General features: G+C 32.7%; 1 protein-coding gene across 4 annotated transcripts; it reads right to left on the bottom strand.

Annotated features, from left to right (window-relative positions):
- On the bottom strand, positions 374-8,689 carry LOC105158366 (PX domain-containing protein EREL2-like). Of its 4 annotated transcripts, none has more exons than XM_011075106.2 (10): positions 8,196-8,662; positions 6,075-6,185; positions 5,502-5,600; positions 5,227-5,313; positions 3,807-3,915; positions 2,903-3,663; positions 2,180-2,344; positions 1,864-2,106; positions 1,258-1,464; positions 374-758 (listed from the first exon to the last, which is right to left on the bottom strand). In XM_011075106.2, the coding sequence occupies exons 1-10, from the start codon at positions 8,448-8,450 to the stop codon at positions 528-530; spliced, it is 2,268 nt and encodes a 755-aa protein (XP_011073408.1). In that variant the 5' UTR covers positions 8,451-8,662; the 3' UTR covers positions 374-527. The 4 variants fall into 4 exon arrangements, with proteins under 4 accessions (XP_011073408.1, XP_020547996.1, XP_011073409.1 ...); XM_020692337.1 differs by having other exon boundaries at positions 5,502-5,592; positions 8,196-8,394; XM_011075107.2 differs by having other exon boundaries at positions 626-758; positions 1,258-1,520; positions 8,196-8,670.

Below are 17,753 nucleotides of genomic sequence, written 5' to 3'. Positions count from 1 at the left end.
CTGGGTTTGAGGTTTTTTATGGGTCCTCTTGTGTCGTTAAGGGAAATTTTATTCGAGCCCAGTCCTTGTTTCCTTGAATATGAGTGGCATATATTGTCTGATGGAAACTTCATTTTGTTTCTTTGAGTAATGTTTGATGGAACATGATTTCAGTAGGTTAGCTCTCAGTCCGACTATAAATGCATCTGTTTTAGTGAGTTTTGCCACTTTCTCTTGGCCGTCAACTTTTATGCTAATTTATCCTAAAGAAGATTCCTTTTTATCAGCTTCGGCCGAAAATGGTTCAGATTTGGCATTCATCGAATGTAATTTCAAGCGGTGAACAAATGTCGGCATGCGGTTGGTCGCAGAACAGAGTTGTCAGGAGATGCAGTTAGCTTCACATCGAATGTAATTTCAAGCGGTTGAAAAAGCCAGGCATATCATCCTGCCGTTGTTTCAGCTATTATTTGAAATGACGGCATCCAGTTAGTTACAAACTATACAAAAAAAAAAGCGTACTGTTAATTACATCACGAACTTGCTGACTACAGTTTCGTTGAGGCATCGTCTTTGACTGGTTCAGAGTTGTCAGCAGATGCATCAACCATATTCAAAGCACACTGGGAAACCAAATTTGCCTGCTTCCTCAAAATGACATTGTCAATGAGAACATCTATTAGCATCTTCCGCAATTCATAGTCTGTTGTCATCATGTCACCATTTTCAGCACTTGAACTCGTGACAGGAGTTGCAATGTCTTGTGCAAGGAGGTGCGCCTGTTCAGTGCCATGAATTATTAATAAAAATAAGATCAAAATGCAATCTATTCCATCCGTCTAGAAAACGGAAAGACCTCATCTGCAGCTAATGCAGGGTGAGCGAATGCCAGTCAACTCTTTTCAGCATTTACTTATTTGGAAAAGTGAGTAGTAATTACAAAATGCATAATGTTATACTTGTGTGCTCAATGTGCTGTAACTTTAAAATTGCCATGGTGAAAAAGCAGCAGAATGCGGAGTATGCTAATTTTATGAGAAAATGGAAACATGGAAGTTCAGAGAGTGATATATGAGATTTGCTCAAGCCCACTGGTCAGCCAAATTTAACTTTTGAAGCCTTTATGAGGAATTGAAACCTGTCGTTCAAGCTCAGGGGCGTTATCACGGGCCTCACCTAAGTTGCATTTATATTGGAATCTTATAACTAGTAGTTCATTTCTCACATAGGGAACAAGTTAGTTAACAGGAACAAACTGCAGTTGGTCAAGAGAAGTACCTGTGTCAGAAGAAGACTAATACGGTTTTCCAAAGTGGTCAACATATCAACAGCACCAGATGGATCCATCTTTTGCTTTTCTTGCTCAACCAGAAAATTAATACAGGATTCTGCAAGCTGACTACGAAGAATTTGACATTCATGTAGCAGCTTTGCATTGACAGCATCAATAAATTCCCTTTTTGTCCTTTCCTCTTGTAGTCTTGTCTGTGTAGAATGTCAAAAGCATAATCTATTGTTCTGTGCCGTGGATATCTAAAGCACTAACAAGCTCAAAGTCAAAGAAGCAAAGGGCAAATAAACTTATTAACAAATATTTCAGATTGCAGATAACAAAGCACGTGTGGTTCCGAATGTGGAAGGGCAACTCTAGTAACTCAGAACAAGTGAAAAATTGGAGGTGCGAGATTGCGACAGGTTTAAATGTCTTGAGACACTCAATTTTCCCAATTCTTCCGACAGAAACAAATTTTATTATCTGAGGCTGTTACTTGGTTCAGCACAAGTTTAGAATTTTATCAACATTACCACGTGTGGCACAAAAACATTGCCACATATTTATGCGCATAAATTTGAGAACTGTAGTAGATATAAGTAAAGAATTACCATAAATTCTGTCCTCTCTTTTGCCACTCTGTCAAGCTCCTGCCGCAGTTGTGATTGAGAATTTCGAAGTGATTTCACCTCTCTTACCAGAAGTGCAACATCTGATTCTGATTTCAAGTCTACCTCTCCACGACGTATCTGCAAATTCTTAAGCTGCTCTCTAGCACAATCCAACTCTTCCAGCAATTCTTCATTGTCTTTGATGATTGAAGTTTCTGTTGACTCAGCATGAGCTTTTTCATCCTGATTATTGTCAAATATTATTAACTTACAGTAAGAAAACTGAAGCAAAGTTCACAAGAGGATAAATTTATACCAGTTCTGCTTTCAACCTGAACTCCAGCTCCATATACTTTCTTCTGAGTTCCTCCACATCCCACTGCATCTGACTGCACCTTTCCCTTTCTATAGAAAGTGCCTGCTCCAGATTTACTTTGTTACTTTTCTTCGTAAATTCAAGTTCAGTCTCCAAATCTTTGACCTGTAAAGAAAAAACTAACTATAATTTATCTGCAGTATAATCATGCTGTGATGTAATATGATACTGTTTCTGTTGGTTACAGGTGATGGAACATGGAGATATGAGCAGGTATAACATACTTCATTCACCACAAAAACATTCTCCTTTTTCATTTTTTTCAAGTTCCGTCTTTCTTTCAGGAAGTTATGCAAACTTAAATCCTGATATTTAATTAATGTCATGCATTAGATTATAACAGTGATATACACTAGCATGCGCAATGATTGAAGCATTAGGTGTGTCGGTAAGGGAAGTTGTGAGTTGCACATTGTTTTACAAAAACCAGAAATGCAAATATCTCAGTCTAGTCCAGGCCTAACGGAGAGATCAAACAGATGTAAGCAAAAAAGCACAAGGAAATGAAGTGTTTTAATAGATATAACAGTTCAATTATATTAAGCATGTGATGTGAACAGCAGTTTTACACCTCCAATTATGTAGAGAAAACGAGTTGTGCAGATGTACTTCACCTAAAACTCCATGGTGAAAAAGTAATGTGGAAGGAAATACAGAATATACCTTCGTGGTAAGATACTGTCTTAGAGCAAGCTCCTGATGTAGTCTTGCTATAAGATCTTCTGTATCAGTTTTTGATGTGCCTAATCTTTGTTGCATGGTAGTGAGAACTTTCCGCTGCTCGTCCATTGGCAGAACCAAAAGTGTATCATGTGACAAATCTGAGCTGGCAAGCATGTGTAGGGCTTCAGAAGCTTTACCACTTTCAGAATACTTAGATGAAGTATCATTGTCTTGGTCCTCCCACAAATTTGAAATTTGATTTGGTGTACAACTTGTGTCTTCCAGAGGGCTCTCTCTCAGCAAACCTTTAGCATGACCAACCATTGGAGAGTTTTTCAGGCCAGGGAAATTTTCAATAATATTATGGTGGGGCAAATTATCAGAAGCATCTATGTGAATCTTATCCAAGTTACTCCTTTCATCATGAAACATCTGCAAATATTTTTCCTTCTTCCCTTCACTGAAATCTTTTGAGAGACTAGCATTATTATTTTCGCACATGGCTTCATTTGCAGTAGCTTCAGTCAGACTGGATATATTATTGTCAGAGATTGGGTTTCCATTGCCAAATTCAGAGTATCGTTCCTCCACACACAGTGCTGAGCCAATCTCGGATGTCCTATCAGTAGAATCATTATCATAATTTGATGCTAATGCTGAAGTGCCAGCAGGCACAGAAACATCAGAGTGGCTTGAAAATGGATCTGCCAAACTGCCACTATTGCAACTCAAATTTACATTCGGCATTGACTCAAGGAATGCTGAAACACAAGTAAATAACAGCATGAGAATTTTAAGTTTTCAACAAGATGCAGGTCACCAGAACATAGATATATACGAATATTACTTGAAGAATAAATTGATATACAAAGAAATGTATATGATGCAGCAAGGAGATACATACATGATCTGACAGCGGCTTCTAATTCAAGAAAGCATGCTACAGGAGCACTTCTTGAGAAATCAATATCAGAAAGTACATTTGCCATCCAATCCTCCAAAGAACGCCGGCGCTGTGATGAATCTTGCTAAGTTAGGACAGTATTGGAATAAATCAAACTGATAAACATAGATAAGGACTTCTGCCATTTTAAAAAATAAGTCAACAAACTAACAGGTGCGTTGTCCAGCATCAATTAAGAAAAACAAGACATAATAGTTATCCAGCATGTACGATAACTCAATACTGAATGCTGAATAACAACGCTGATTAGAACAAGGAATCCATATTCTAATGTAATCTTCCCAGAGAATTGACTTCCATAGTCCAACAAGCACCATTTTTCAAATTGAGTGCTTGCATGTAACTTGCGAGTTCATTTATCATACTAGCATATGCCCAAATTTGATGAAGCTGAACATGTTAAGATTTAAGCTTTACAGACTAAGGGCTATACCAGAAACTATGATGAATAATAAGTATAGATGGAGAACAAAATATGCATGATAGAAGCAGCTGGTCGAACTGTCGAAGATAATGGTAAGAGCCAAAATGGTCAGTAATGTTATCTCAATTTCTTACTCAATGCTTTTAACAAAATTGCCTTCATAAATAGAAAAGGGAAGAAAAAAGATAAAGAAGTAATAAAAATTGATGACAAGTCAAATTCTTTTGGCCGATATCTACCCCATAAAGGCCACTGATGCACTGAAAGATGATGAATAGGTTGTGGAGCAATTTTATCTATTTCTATGTTGCTATGTACTATGCCTTCAATTCCCATGATAGATCGCATTGTAAGCTTTATATGTAATGTGAGTCCTCTTGCAGTAATCTCTCTCACAAGCTTATTACCTAACACTGTAACAATGACCAGGATCTTCAGGCAAAGGAGGTAAAGAGAATTCTGAGAAATACTTAAAGAAAATCAAAAGAAAAGTTGATGGTGCATAAGTCATGATAAATTGCACTTCAAGAAGCATTTATCTCCCTCATACACTATATGTTAGCCAACAATCGTATAATGGACTAAATATCATGCTATGTTTGGTACTAAGTGGATTTTCCAATAAGAATATGCAGAAGACGTGATTTTGCATACCATAACTATTGGGGAGAACAGGATAAAACAAGCAGCACAATCATGTGACTATTCTGTGCCGCTCGAAGTTCACTTGATTGATTTACCCTGTAAAAAGGATTACAAGAATGTATCCTACATGCGAAGACACTCAGCATAGCTTTCTAGGTCAAGTATCCAACCGTCAGCACTACTTGAAGCTTTTCACCGTAAAGTAGAGGGTATAAGAAAATGTTTCTAGGTTTAAGATATAGCCATAAACTGCAAATAAGTAGCAGGGACCAAAAGGATAAAGTTACTAACTTCCTCCAAAAGTGTTCTGCTTTTCATTCTCAAAAGCCCCTTTGGAGGAGCCCGGGGCAACTTTTTCTTGCGAAAGGACCGTTTTAGCTGCAAAAGACAATATAATGTTACAGTTCATGCAATTCTCATTAAAACATTATAAAGCAAAGCTTCGTCAAGCATTAAGTCAGCTATATGCAAATGGACTCAAATGAACATGATCCCAATTATCAAAGATAAGACGAACTCTGTAGTCTAATTACAAGATACTGGTTAATTCAACATTGCTAACTCACATCGGATGACAGCTTTAAGAAATCATTAAATCTTCTTAAAACTCCTCGTGTGGTTGTAACCCCTTCTGGTGACTGCAAACCGACGTGAACCCTGTAAAACTGTCATGTATGAAGGTTAAAACAGGTACAGTTTCCAGCTTCTAATACATCCATGATCGTGCGGATGAAGCAGAAAAGTTGTCTGGTAAGTTTTAGCCTGCAACGTTATTTCCCCATCCAAACGACATCCTATTCCCCCGACCCCCACTCCCCTCGTCCTAGGGTCCTTTTTTTTTGGGGTGGGGTGGAGGCGGCAAAGGAGGCATGAGATTAAGTACACAAAAGGATAAATGATTAAGGACAAGAGAGATAGATGAGGTACGATGATAAGGTGAAAAAAATAAGAAACTTGTTCAAACACCTTTCAAGTGTTTTGGACCATATAGGGCTGCATATATTATAATGAAGGGAGGAGGCTCGGCAACAGGATATGCATGAAACACCAGTAGATATTACCAAACACCTAATCAATATCTTTATGCTTAAAAGGAAGCAACAAACACAGTAAACTGAATAAAACAATAAACTCTATACCACGACAGGCTCTGAACCTTCTGATTCAGATAAGATACTCCAAGAAGGAACTGTGACACAGTAACTCCATCCTGTGTGGAAATCATGAGGCCAGACGGTTTCTGGCCCATCCTACATTGAAAACAGGAGACTCTTAAGTACACAATGCTGGGCATGCTAAGCCATATTTCTAACTTCTATCTACCAATACTAAAAGGATAATGGGCACAAAAATTGCAGCAAGAAAATTTCAACAAAGTCAAATGGTTTTTCCAGTAAAAGTTGATCATAATATGAATCAATTCATGATTGTGGTAAAGCAGCAGTAATCCTTAACTTGGGTAATTCGGCTTTTCGATTTAGTTTCTCAAAAGTCATAACACTCATTACAAATTGTGTACGATCAACCTTGTCATCACATTAAGTTAATTACTCCAGTATAACTGTAACTAAATTGATACACAGATGCATGGCTATAAATATTTCTTTCTGCTAAATCAAAGAGAGAAAAAGAGAAAATCTTTTCATATGTTTTACCATTCTTCCTTTGTTTATTCTCTGATAGATAGACTGGTGGTAATATTTTGCAGACAAGGGTTAATTATGTTCCTTTTTTTGCCAGAAACGGTGCATATAACTAGTCCACTGCTGTCTATTGTTTGGCTCATGGACGAAAAATAACAAACGATCTGACTCCAATTATAACCAGGAAAATATACAAATGTATCCTTGGTTAAACTTAGTGATGTGAATCATGAATATGGATTTGATATTTCAAATAAGGCAATACCATAGGTTACTTTTGATAGTCCCTAGGTTGTAAATAACCCATGCAATAGAGTCCAAAGAACATAAAGGGAATCAGATGAGATGCAGTTCAAAACAAAAAGAAACATCCCACGTTTTAGTACACCTTGGAATGAAGGGGACCCCCTTTACTGTTTTGGGAGGTAGCTATGAAACTTGTTGTGGAATGAAATGGTAATATGACTAAGGGTTTCACTAAGCTCAAATTAAGTATAATACCTTTTGGCATTATAAAAGTGAATTAGTGCATCACAAAATCATATCAGTGAAATGCAACTGAAGAAGAATCGACATGAAGTGCCTGGATGCCTTGATAACTTACGGTTGAACAAATGAACAGTGAATTTGAAATATATCAGTATGTATAAAGACTGTTGTCTTCTGAGGGTATGCATCTAGATTTCAAATTGGGGATGTCAGATGTATTGGAGATGTTAAGGGGTTGTTAGTGGTTGATAGCAGGATGCATTGGAGGTGGAACAATTCTTTGATGGGCATAATGAGTGTCCCCATTTGTGAATAAGGGTGTTTGGCGTGGCGGAAAGGATTTACAGGCAATGGGTTTTCGGTAAGGCAGGGTAAACAGCTGAAATGTGATTAAGGGTGGTGGAATGGTGAAGTAAGCTGTAGGTGGTGGCTGCATAGAGCATCAAAGGTTTATGGGAGCTAGCCCAAGGATGCAGAAAGGAGATTAATGTTGGTTGATATGAAAGGTTATATTTGGAGAGAAGAGGATGGTACAAGGATAATTCTATGGTTTCTGGTATAGTAGAGGCTATCTTGGTAGTTCGGAAACATTCTTGGTTTTGAAGAGTTTGAAATTTGTCAAACACATGGAGAGTGGTAAGAATATCCTGGAATAAACAGATCATATTGATCGCAAAATAAATCGTTTAAAAGCTACTAAGTTATCAAAGAAGCAGCTAATTTACTAGAGCTGATAATCAAGCATTACTTCCCTATCCATGCTTGAATGTTCTCATTCAAATGTAGATGAGCATTAAAAAGCTTAGAATCTTACTCATGATTCTAAATCACATCCACTAGCAACTGTTAACAACCCATAAGCAATAATCTTGGGCTTAAATTTCTTTAGCCAACCAACTCTAAAACAACCCAACCAAAATATAATCTTAACAAATCCATCGTACATCACATGGTTTAGCCCACACCTAAGATCCATCAAGCAGCATTTTGCGACGTGCAATCAAGATGTTCAAGTCAACACAACAACATGAACCCACAATACTTACTAAACTACGAAACATGAACCCATCTCAATCAATAAAATGAATTTCCTACTAAAATTCCAAACCCCGAAAAAATCAAATATACCCAGTTAAGAGGAGCAGGGCTCCAATCCATGCCAAGAGGCAGCGGTGAAGTGCCATCATGCCGACGCCTCGGCGGACTGCTATTTCTCTTGATATTTCTCAATATTGAATTTGAAAGCTTGAGCAAATTCTCTTCCTCCCTTTCTCTGTTCCTTCTGTCGATTATCATCGGATTAGAGCCCGAAAGGGATTCAACGAGAGTGGGATCAGCAAAGCCCAGGTCGAAAAGTGAGTAATCGAGCCCGTACAAATTCATTGCCGCCAAGTGTTTGATGAATTGTTTGTGAGAATATTTTGCGTGATTCTCTATATTGACGCTTATCGAGGTGTAAGCGGAAATTCCACGGATACTTTGTCAGCTTGTCTGATAAGATAAATGTAGCAACAATAAACAGCTTTAGGGTAAATAGCAGTATACTCCCTATATTTTGTATACGTAGCATTAATGTCCCACTACTCTAAAAAATTGCAAAACTTGCCCTCAATTAGTTGATATTTCATTGCTTCTCTCCTTAGAGTTGGGGACACTCGTGTCCATTATGGATGTATGAAAAGGATAAATTACATAAAACCGCCTATGTTATATGAAATTAGTTCAAATTTTTTTTATATTTTAAAAATATGCAATCCCCTAACGGAAGGTTGGTTGCATGCATGTCCTCTGCGACAATGCATTTTTTTTTGTTATTTTTTCTCACTTTTTCTGGACTTATATTGACTTAAATGCCCCTTTTTCAATCACAACAACGCTTATTTACTCATTCCACAAGGGGCAGGTTTTGCCACTTTTAACATATACAACTTTTCGATTGCATCCGCAAATATATGCGCAATTTTGTAAATTGTCTTCAACAATTTTAACGACAAAGTTTTACGACATAATCACCCAAAGATAACTCTCATTTAAATGGTTTATTGATATATATGCTCAATAATATCATATTTATTTTTTTTACACATGCACTCATTTCAACTCACATACAAACCCAAAGTTCGGACGCAAAATCTTTAATAAGAGATTTTGAGTTTCTAACATAATTACCACCTGATGTCGTTAAAAAGCGGGATCGACTACATTTGTATTACAGATGTGCGATTAAACACCCTTCATACTAAAATTCTTCTCCCAAAAGAAAATCCCCCCTCCTCAAATGAAAGTGGGTATTTATACTATTGCAAAATTATGCAATTTAGGGTAAGTGAAGGCAAAGTATCATTTCATCTTTTATCTACCCTTTTTATATGGCTAAGGTTTGTTTACAAAGGGTATTTTCGTAATCTGTCCAATTATAATAGTTTGGTAAGTTTGATTTAGGATTTTTCTTTTAAGGCGGTATCTACCCTCCCTTGTTGGAACGATCTTTCCCTTTATACTGGAATTTGTTTCTTCTCCATCACCAACAAAGTGCGAAAATAAAATATATATATATATATATATATATTCAACCCATCTTTTTTTATAAGATATTTTAAGCTCAATGGACAAAAGCACTCTCACAATTTTTTTAGCATTTCATTTTTAGCTTTTACCTCCAATGTAAAAGTATCTATTTATATGATCATTTTAAATTATAATAGTTTGGTGATTTTTTCAGTCATTATTAAAATATAAAGGACTTATTACATCAAACACTCTAATATCTTATAAATCATGATATTTTATTCATCCAGAATTCTTTAAGGACTTATTTTTAAATAAGATTCAATATTTTTAAGCTTTTAAAATATTTTATAAATGTAGAAACCATTGTTAATGAAATAAAAATTTACCCACGTATATGAAACTCGAAATCAAACAAAAAAAAATAAAAAATTATTATCCAAATCAAATTGGGTCGAACCAAACAATCACAGAGCACATACGATATACTTGCCATGTAATTGTCATTTTTCGCAAACTATACACCACTCACACAACAAGTATATTGCACTCAAGTTCTATCAAATCCAATCTAAATTAGAATTTTGTCAAAAAAAAGAAAAAAAATTGTATCAAGGGAAGAGTTTTAGGGAAAGTCACCAGGTCATAAATTTTCATCTCAAATCCTTTGTTTCTTTTTCAGTCCTCTTTTTGCCCTTTTTACCACTCCACAACGCTATACCAAATAACAAAAGCCTGATCTTGCAATACCTGACATCAATGCATGATGCTGACAACCTACCCAAGGCCACCCCCACCCCACAAATCGTACGTAGATCAACTTCACCTGATTGCATGTAATGATAATATTTGCCATCCAATTTCAACTGGTTTAATAGAAACAATTTTACTCAAACTATATTCGTTCGAATTAAATCCATTATATAATAAATATGCATGATATATATTTATTACTCTTTTGGAACTGTATATCAATTACACAACAAATATATGACACTTGCCATATAATTGAAATCCAGCCGTACCCAATCTAAGTTAGAATTTTTTGATTTTAATATAAACCAACATACGAAATTAAATTCTATCAATTTTTTTTATTTCTTTTAAGAAATTGAAGCGCATATATATATATAGCCCTTCTTTTCTTCATAAATAAAGAAAAAAACCCACAAAATTGAACCATGAGAATTGTTGGAAAATTAGGACAAGAAGTTTGACAATGGAAGCATGCAATGTATCTGTACATATATATATATATGTATGTATATGCAGACATTATGGTTTTCACAGAAATGCATGTAGAGTACGTATGCAGACATATATATATAGTATAGGATACAGAAATGATTAAGGTAGCTATATACGTAGGTTTCTGTTAGTACGAGAGAGAGAGAGAGAGAGAGAGAGAGAGAGAGAGAGAGAGAGAGGTATATATATATATATATATGATATGATATGATATTGTGATGTGTAGTAAAAAACATCTGAAGCTATATTTGAGAAAGAAACCAAAAGAGGTGAAATGACATTCTTCACCCACTGCTGCTGCTGCTTTTCCACTTGCACAGTACAATATTCATTTTTCATGCATGCAGTAATTAGTAATTACTCTTCCCCTACCCTCCTACTTCGCTGTAAAACTTAAATATCATTTTTATTTATTTTTTTTTCATATATCTATATATGTGTGTGTGATTAATATCTTTGATCAAATTTTGATTATATATATACATGCATTATTTTTTTAATATGGAATATATAGTTTAAAATTTTTTCTCATATAATTATTACATCTTTGAGCAGATATTATAATGTATTTCTGCAAATTAATTATAATGTGCTTTTTAATTACTGATATTTTACTTAAGCGTTACATATATATTATAATTATATATACATAATTACCATTTTTCAATTAAATTAGCATTAACCATTAATATATATGGATTTAATTCGGAGCTGGGTTCTTTCAATTAGATTTTATATAATTTTACAATAACACAATAATAACGTATATATATTTTAAATTTCAAGCAAAAAACCATGAGTAATTAATCCTTATATATAATAGAGGTATTAATTTCATAATTGATTGTTTAAAACACACACACACATATATATATATATAGAATATTGTTTCTAATGAATAAATGCTTAAAGTTTTAAATCGTGTGATTTTTCAAACTATATTGAGAGAAAAATTCAAGTAATAATTATTAACCAGCAGTATCTTAATTAATTACAAAATTGCGAAAAGGAAATAGGAAAGCAATAAAATTAATCAGAAAATTAATTAATGTATATATACACTGCCCCATTATAATATTACAGGTTATATATGTGGAGATAAATCCATTCAAAGAATTATTAAACCATTTTATGAATACTAATGATCATATCTAAATAAAAAACACGATCATATATTAGGTTAAAATTAATTCAGTGATGATCTACTCTTCATTAATTGCTGTAAAAATTAGGTGATGGAAAATCTAAGAGCAAATAATGGGATTAGTTAATTAAAATCATGCATTTATATATATATATATATATATATATTATAATTAGAAAGAAACTCAATCAATTACCACAATATTCATAGACATGGTAGCTAGGGCATGAAGAATTAAGATTAATTCCTGCTCTTCATTCCAATTTCCATGGCGACCAGATCAAGATCCAATTTACACCATTTTTGAGCTGCATTAATCCCTGAAAAACAGTAACAAATTTCAAGAAAAAGAAAACCCTGAAAAATCCAGACACTGCCATGTCTTCCCACAGCTTTCTTGAACTTCCGAGTGCAAAATTCATCCTGGAAATATTACCTCATAAGAAGTTCAAGAAAGCTGTGGAAAAGCATGACAGGGATTAATTAATGTGTGTACACACACACACACACACATATATATATACATTCTCATCAATATACACTCCAGTGTGTGTTGTGTGTGTGGGATTGATTGTTTATAACCACACAGCAGCACCCCAGAAACAATAAAAAAAAAGTGAAAAAACCAAAACAAAAACCCTTATTGTCTCACAGATATATAGAGAACGTGATGATGATGATGGATTCTTGAAAAGAAAATATTAATTAAATTAAATTAATTAATTTCAAGAAAGCGGCTGCAGTGTGTGTAGTGTGTGTGAATTGAGAATGAGAGGAGTGGAATATATCATGGGGAAACAAGAGGAGGATTGGTAGTGGTATTTATAAAACAAAAAATGCCAGAAAGAGATGAGAACATATGCCAAGAATTGGATGATTATTATTATAAATTTTTGGATGGGGGAAATTAGTAGTAATAAGAATATTTATACCCATGATTAATATATAATTTGCTTACGCAAGTCACCTTTGTTTTTTGTATAACTACAGAATTCATCTCGACAGTCAGAAAATAAGGAGTTTGTGTAATAATGTTGATGTCTTTTAGAGTTGTACGTGTAATTTTTCAAAAAAATGAGGAAATATTATCTACTTTTTTGTGGTGTATGTATAATTATCCAAAAGATATGAATAATTTGTGTAAACAAACTATAAATTATGAGGTATAAATTAAATATAATTATTTATAATAATAATAATTAAAAAAAGAAAAGGCTTTTATGATATAGGTAGAGATGGTATGCGGGATTGAAAATGGAAATGGAGGGAGCTGGACCACTCTATATAATTCAGCAAACAATCTGTTTGAGACATGCAGCTTTAGCAGAGGGGGTAGGGGTGGGGGAGGAAGGTAGGGTTACCCCTTCACGTTCTACCTCTAATACATACAAAATAGTGAGTGCGCAGGTGGGGTACTACTAAATAGATATATCACCAACACCCAATAATCACTATTAAAAAAAAGAGACTAAATAGCAACAATAAAATTTAATGTTAAAATTAGTATGATGAGCTAATTAGTAAGTAAAGTTTTTATCATTAATTTATATTATTTAATATATATGTGGAATAGTTACACTTAAATCCTTTTACTTTATGGTTTGTTAATTTACATAAATTACTTATATTTTTTTGCATAATTATAGATGCCACCTATAACAACAAAAATTACGGGTAATTTGTGTAATGATGTTAACGTTTTTTGTAGTTTATATGTAATTTTTTGAAAAAATAAGAGTGATTTGTGTGGATGATCATATTGATGTTTCTGATCATGGGTGTATGTGTAATTATCCAAAAAATAGGTATGGTTTGTGTAAACAGACCATAGGTCACCGAATGTAAATGTAGTTAATCTATATATTTTAAATAATTCGTTATTGAATTTATTAAAAAGTAATGTTTTTTTTTTTTGCCAATTCATTAGCAAGTAAAATTTTTGTATTAAGTAATGTAGATTATCAACGAGAATTTTACTTGTTAATTACTCGACGCTGGTTTTTTTTTTTCCCTAGTCATTAAGCCATTTTCTTGTAGCAAATTAAAACCCCAATATACTATAAATTAATATTCAAGAATTAAATTATTTTTGTATTTGGTTTTTTCATCTTTCTCTCATATATATATATATAAATATATATATGGTTATTTATTTTATTAAGTATACATTGACATCAATTCTTTAAAATTAGATTTAGATATATAGAAACACCATTTGCAAAACTATCACTACCTACATTCTCTAGTTATTCGGTTGTTAAATTTTTCACAAATACCCATTGAAATAAATTACACAGACACAATCCCCTTCATGTTTATTTATAATTGGGTAAATTATATTTTTGGTCCCATAAGTGGATTCGTTTTCAATTTTAGTTTCAAATTCAGGTCAATTCGCACATTGAATCCCATATGTGGTACTTTTTTCAATTTGAGGACCATTGAGGGATTTCCGTTCAATTGATAACGGCAACTGCTTTCTCCGCTAGTCAACAAATCAAAATAAGGTTAAATTACATTTTTCCCATAAGTGGACCTGTTTCTAATTTCGATCCCACACTCAGGCCACTGTTTTCAATTCTGGTTCCACACTCAGGCCGATTCGCACATTTACATGTGGGACCAAAATTGAAAACATGTCCACTTATTGGACCAAAAATATAATTTACTCTTATTTTGATTGTATGGACTAACGAAAAGAGCAGCTGCCGTTATTAATTGGATGAAAATCCCTCAATGGTTCTCAAATTGAAAAAAAAAAACCACAAATAGGACTCAATGTGCGAATTGGCCTGAGTGTGGGACCAAAATTGAAAACAGGTTTACTTATGGGACCAAAAATATAATTTACCCATTTATAATTTTACAAAAGATATGAGTATTTATATAGTTAGATTTGGATGGGTGTCAATTTATATAATTTTATCTTTTATTTATTGACAATAATGTTTTTTTTAAAGAAAAAAAATATAAAGTGATGATTAACATCCCATCACATGTCAACTTATTTGAATTTTGTACTTGGAATATGACTAGGGAAGGCACTGTTATTCTCTGCATAATTGGGTCCCCAATTCTAATATTTTTGTCCATGTTTCTATTATATATATATATATATATATATATTGTCTTAGACTTTTACCTTATATGTCGATTTCTTATTGTTTTGGTCATTATGGTAAGTTAATTAATTGAAACTTGCTAGTATTTTCCTTTATTTATCTAATTATTTAAGAGATAATTATAATTATACTCCTAATTTATGATTTATTTACATAAATCATCACTATCTTTTATGTAATTATAGAAACCACCTCTGACGGCTAAAAAACAGGGTAAGTTTGTATAATATTGCTGACGTTTTTTAGGGATGTATATATAATTTTTCAAAGAGCATGACTGATTTATTAAAACAATGTTGTTGTTCCTGGTGGGTGTATGTGTGATTTTTTGAAAAGTATGGATATTTGTATAAATTAACCATAAATCAGAGTATAGAGATATAATTACCATTAATTAATTGCAAGAGCTAGGTAAATTAATGTTTGAAGCAAATTAAAAGAACAATTATTCATGTATTTTCGATCTCATCCATTCTAACTGTACTTTATCTTTATGTATGGTATAACTATAATAAAAATATGAATAATAATTTATTTATTATTTATTATTATTATTACTATTATTATTGTAGAGAGACAAACAAAAATAGTTTCCTTATTATATAACAACCCTAATTACTAAAAATACGAGATTCCAATCAATTAATAACGACAGGAAGAAAATAACAATAACAATATATATACATATACAGAAAGACGTTCGACCAGAAAAAATTATATTGAAAAAAAAATAAAAGGATTCTTGATTTCAAGTAGCAAGGTATTGTCAAATTTATATTAAAAAAGAAAAGAAAAGAAAATGGAAATGCTGATGATGATACTTATATATATATATAGGAATAATCCTTTTTTTCTAAAATTAATATAAAACACTTAGAACTCTTATAATTTGAAAAATTATATCTAGTATTATTGAAGTTTGCATCCGCTTAATAAATAGGTCTATCCATTAGTTAAAATTTACTGAATTTGTTGATATTGATAAAAAAAAAATCTGAATGAAAATTGATATTTACTCTCGATGGACTTATTATTGACTTATTGCAGGTCAAACAAATTTTTTATGACTAAACTATTTTCATAACAGTGAAGATACCCACTAACATGCATTGGCATGTGACGATGTATAACGATAATTTGATCATAAAAAATATTAATTTATTTGACTTGAAATAAATCAGTATTAAGTCAATCGAGAATAAATATAGATCTTTATCTATTTTTTTTAATAAAATTAGCAAATCTGGTGAGTTCTGAGTAATGAGGGGACTTATTTATCAAATGCAAGCAAATCTCAAAAAATAAAATTTTTTAAATCACAAAAAATTTATGTATAATTGTATCAAATTTTAAAAAAAATGAATATGATTACTTCATATATATATATATATATATGGGGGGATGGGAGTTTGGGGGGGGGGGGGGAATAGTATGCATGGAGTGGAGGAAGGGAAGGGGATAAGTGTATGATCACGCAACCACAGAGAGGTGGTGTCAGAAAATGCATAGCCATTTCGGAGCTCACTGCATAACACCATTGCATATGCTGCTAATGTAATGTACAACCTACCCTTTGCTTATCAATATTCCTCTGTGGGGGCGCTTACCCACCCAACCGTGCACCACCACTTCCACGGATCACATCGCTATCATTTTCACTTTTTTTTTTTTTTCTCTTTTAAAAATTCAAAGAGGGAATTCTTTTTCTTTCTTCTTTTTGTTTTAAAATTTCAAATTACAGTGGGAATTATTAGTTTTTGTTGATGGCTATATTTTTTCAGTGAAGGATTGAATATCAAAATTTGGTCTAGTGCGCGCAAACCTCTCAGAAGGCTAACAAGAGCCCATAACCTGGCTCTCTGGGCCTTTTGTAAATGGATCATTTCTTGGATGCTTGTGCTTTCAATTAAAGAAATATAATAAAACAATCATATACATGTTATGGGTGGAATTTTATAATTTTTTTTAGATATTACCACATGTTCAAATATATTTTAATAATATGAAGGAAGGTTTTGATAGTTTAATAGATATAATAACTAATAATTATACTACCTTTTTTTAAGAAATATATTATTGTAATTAAACCTAAAATATATGCATTCCACTGTTCTTTAAAAAAATATATAATAATAATAGTAATGAAAAGAATAAATTATATCAACACCCACCTAACGTTAAGTCTAATTATACAAACATCCTTTGTCTTTATAAAATTACATATACACTCTTCAAGGGGTGCTAATATGATGTTCCTAGACCCTTATTGATGTACATGTGTTGTTTCACTATTGAATAAGAATATAATTGTAATTGCATTTACAACATTAAGGAATATATTTGAAATTTTATAAAAAAAAAGAATATTTATGTAAGGGATACACCCGTTTCATAATTATTTATAAATCTTTTTGTTGTTTGAAAAATTATATTTAATACTCATGACGTTTAATTAAAATAAATTCCTCAATTTAGTCAATATTTATAAACATATTGATATTAATAAAAAAATAAAAATAAATATTTAATCTTAATTAATTTATTACGAGCTAAATATTTTTTTTTATATGACTAAACTACCTTGTTTCATCAAACCTCATGGGGGTTGTAAACTGTAATTATCCCTTTTATGTAATTACGCCTAACAGGAGGGGCGTCAAAGTA

This window comes from Sesamum indicum, linkage group LG3 (assembly GCF_000512975.1).
Source record: "Sesamum indicum cultivar Zhongzhi No. 13 linkage group LG3, S_indicum_v1.0, whole genome shotgun sequence".
Lineage (NCBI taxonomy): Eukaryota > Viridiplantae > Streptophyta > Magnoliopsida > Lamiales > Pedaliaceae > Sesamum > Sesamum indicum.
The sequence above is the reverse complement of the archived record's forward strand: the minus strand, read 5'-3'. Positions and strand labels throughout refer to the sequence as shown.

Excerpts from the sequence above, each read along its gene's own strand:
- LOC105158366 (XM_011075106.2), bottom strand. The coding sequence starts at position 8,450 with ATGAATTTGTACGGGCTCGATTACTCACTTTTCGACCTGGGCTTTGCT. Across the intron at positions 3,664-3,806 it reads AGAAGCCGCTGTCAGATCAT|CATTCCTTGAGTCAATGCCG; the intron begins GTATGTATCTCC and ends CTTGTGTTTCAG. Across the intron at positions 759-1,257 it reads TTAGTCTTCTTCTGACACAG|GCGCACCTCCTTGCACAAGA; the intron begins GTACTTCTCTTG and ends GGCACTGAACAG.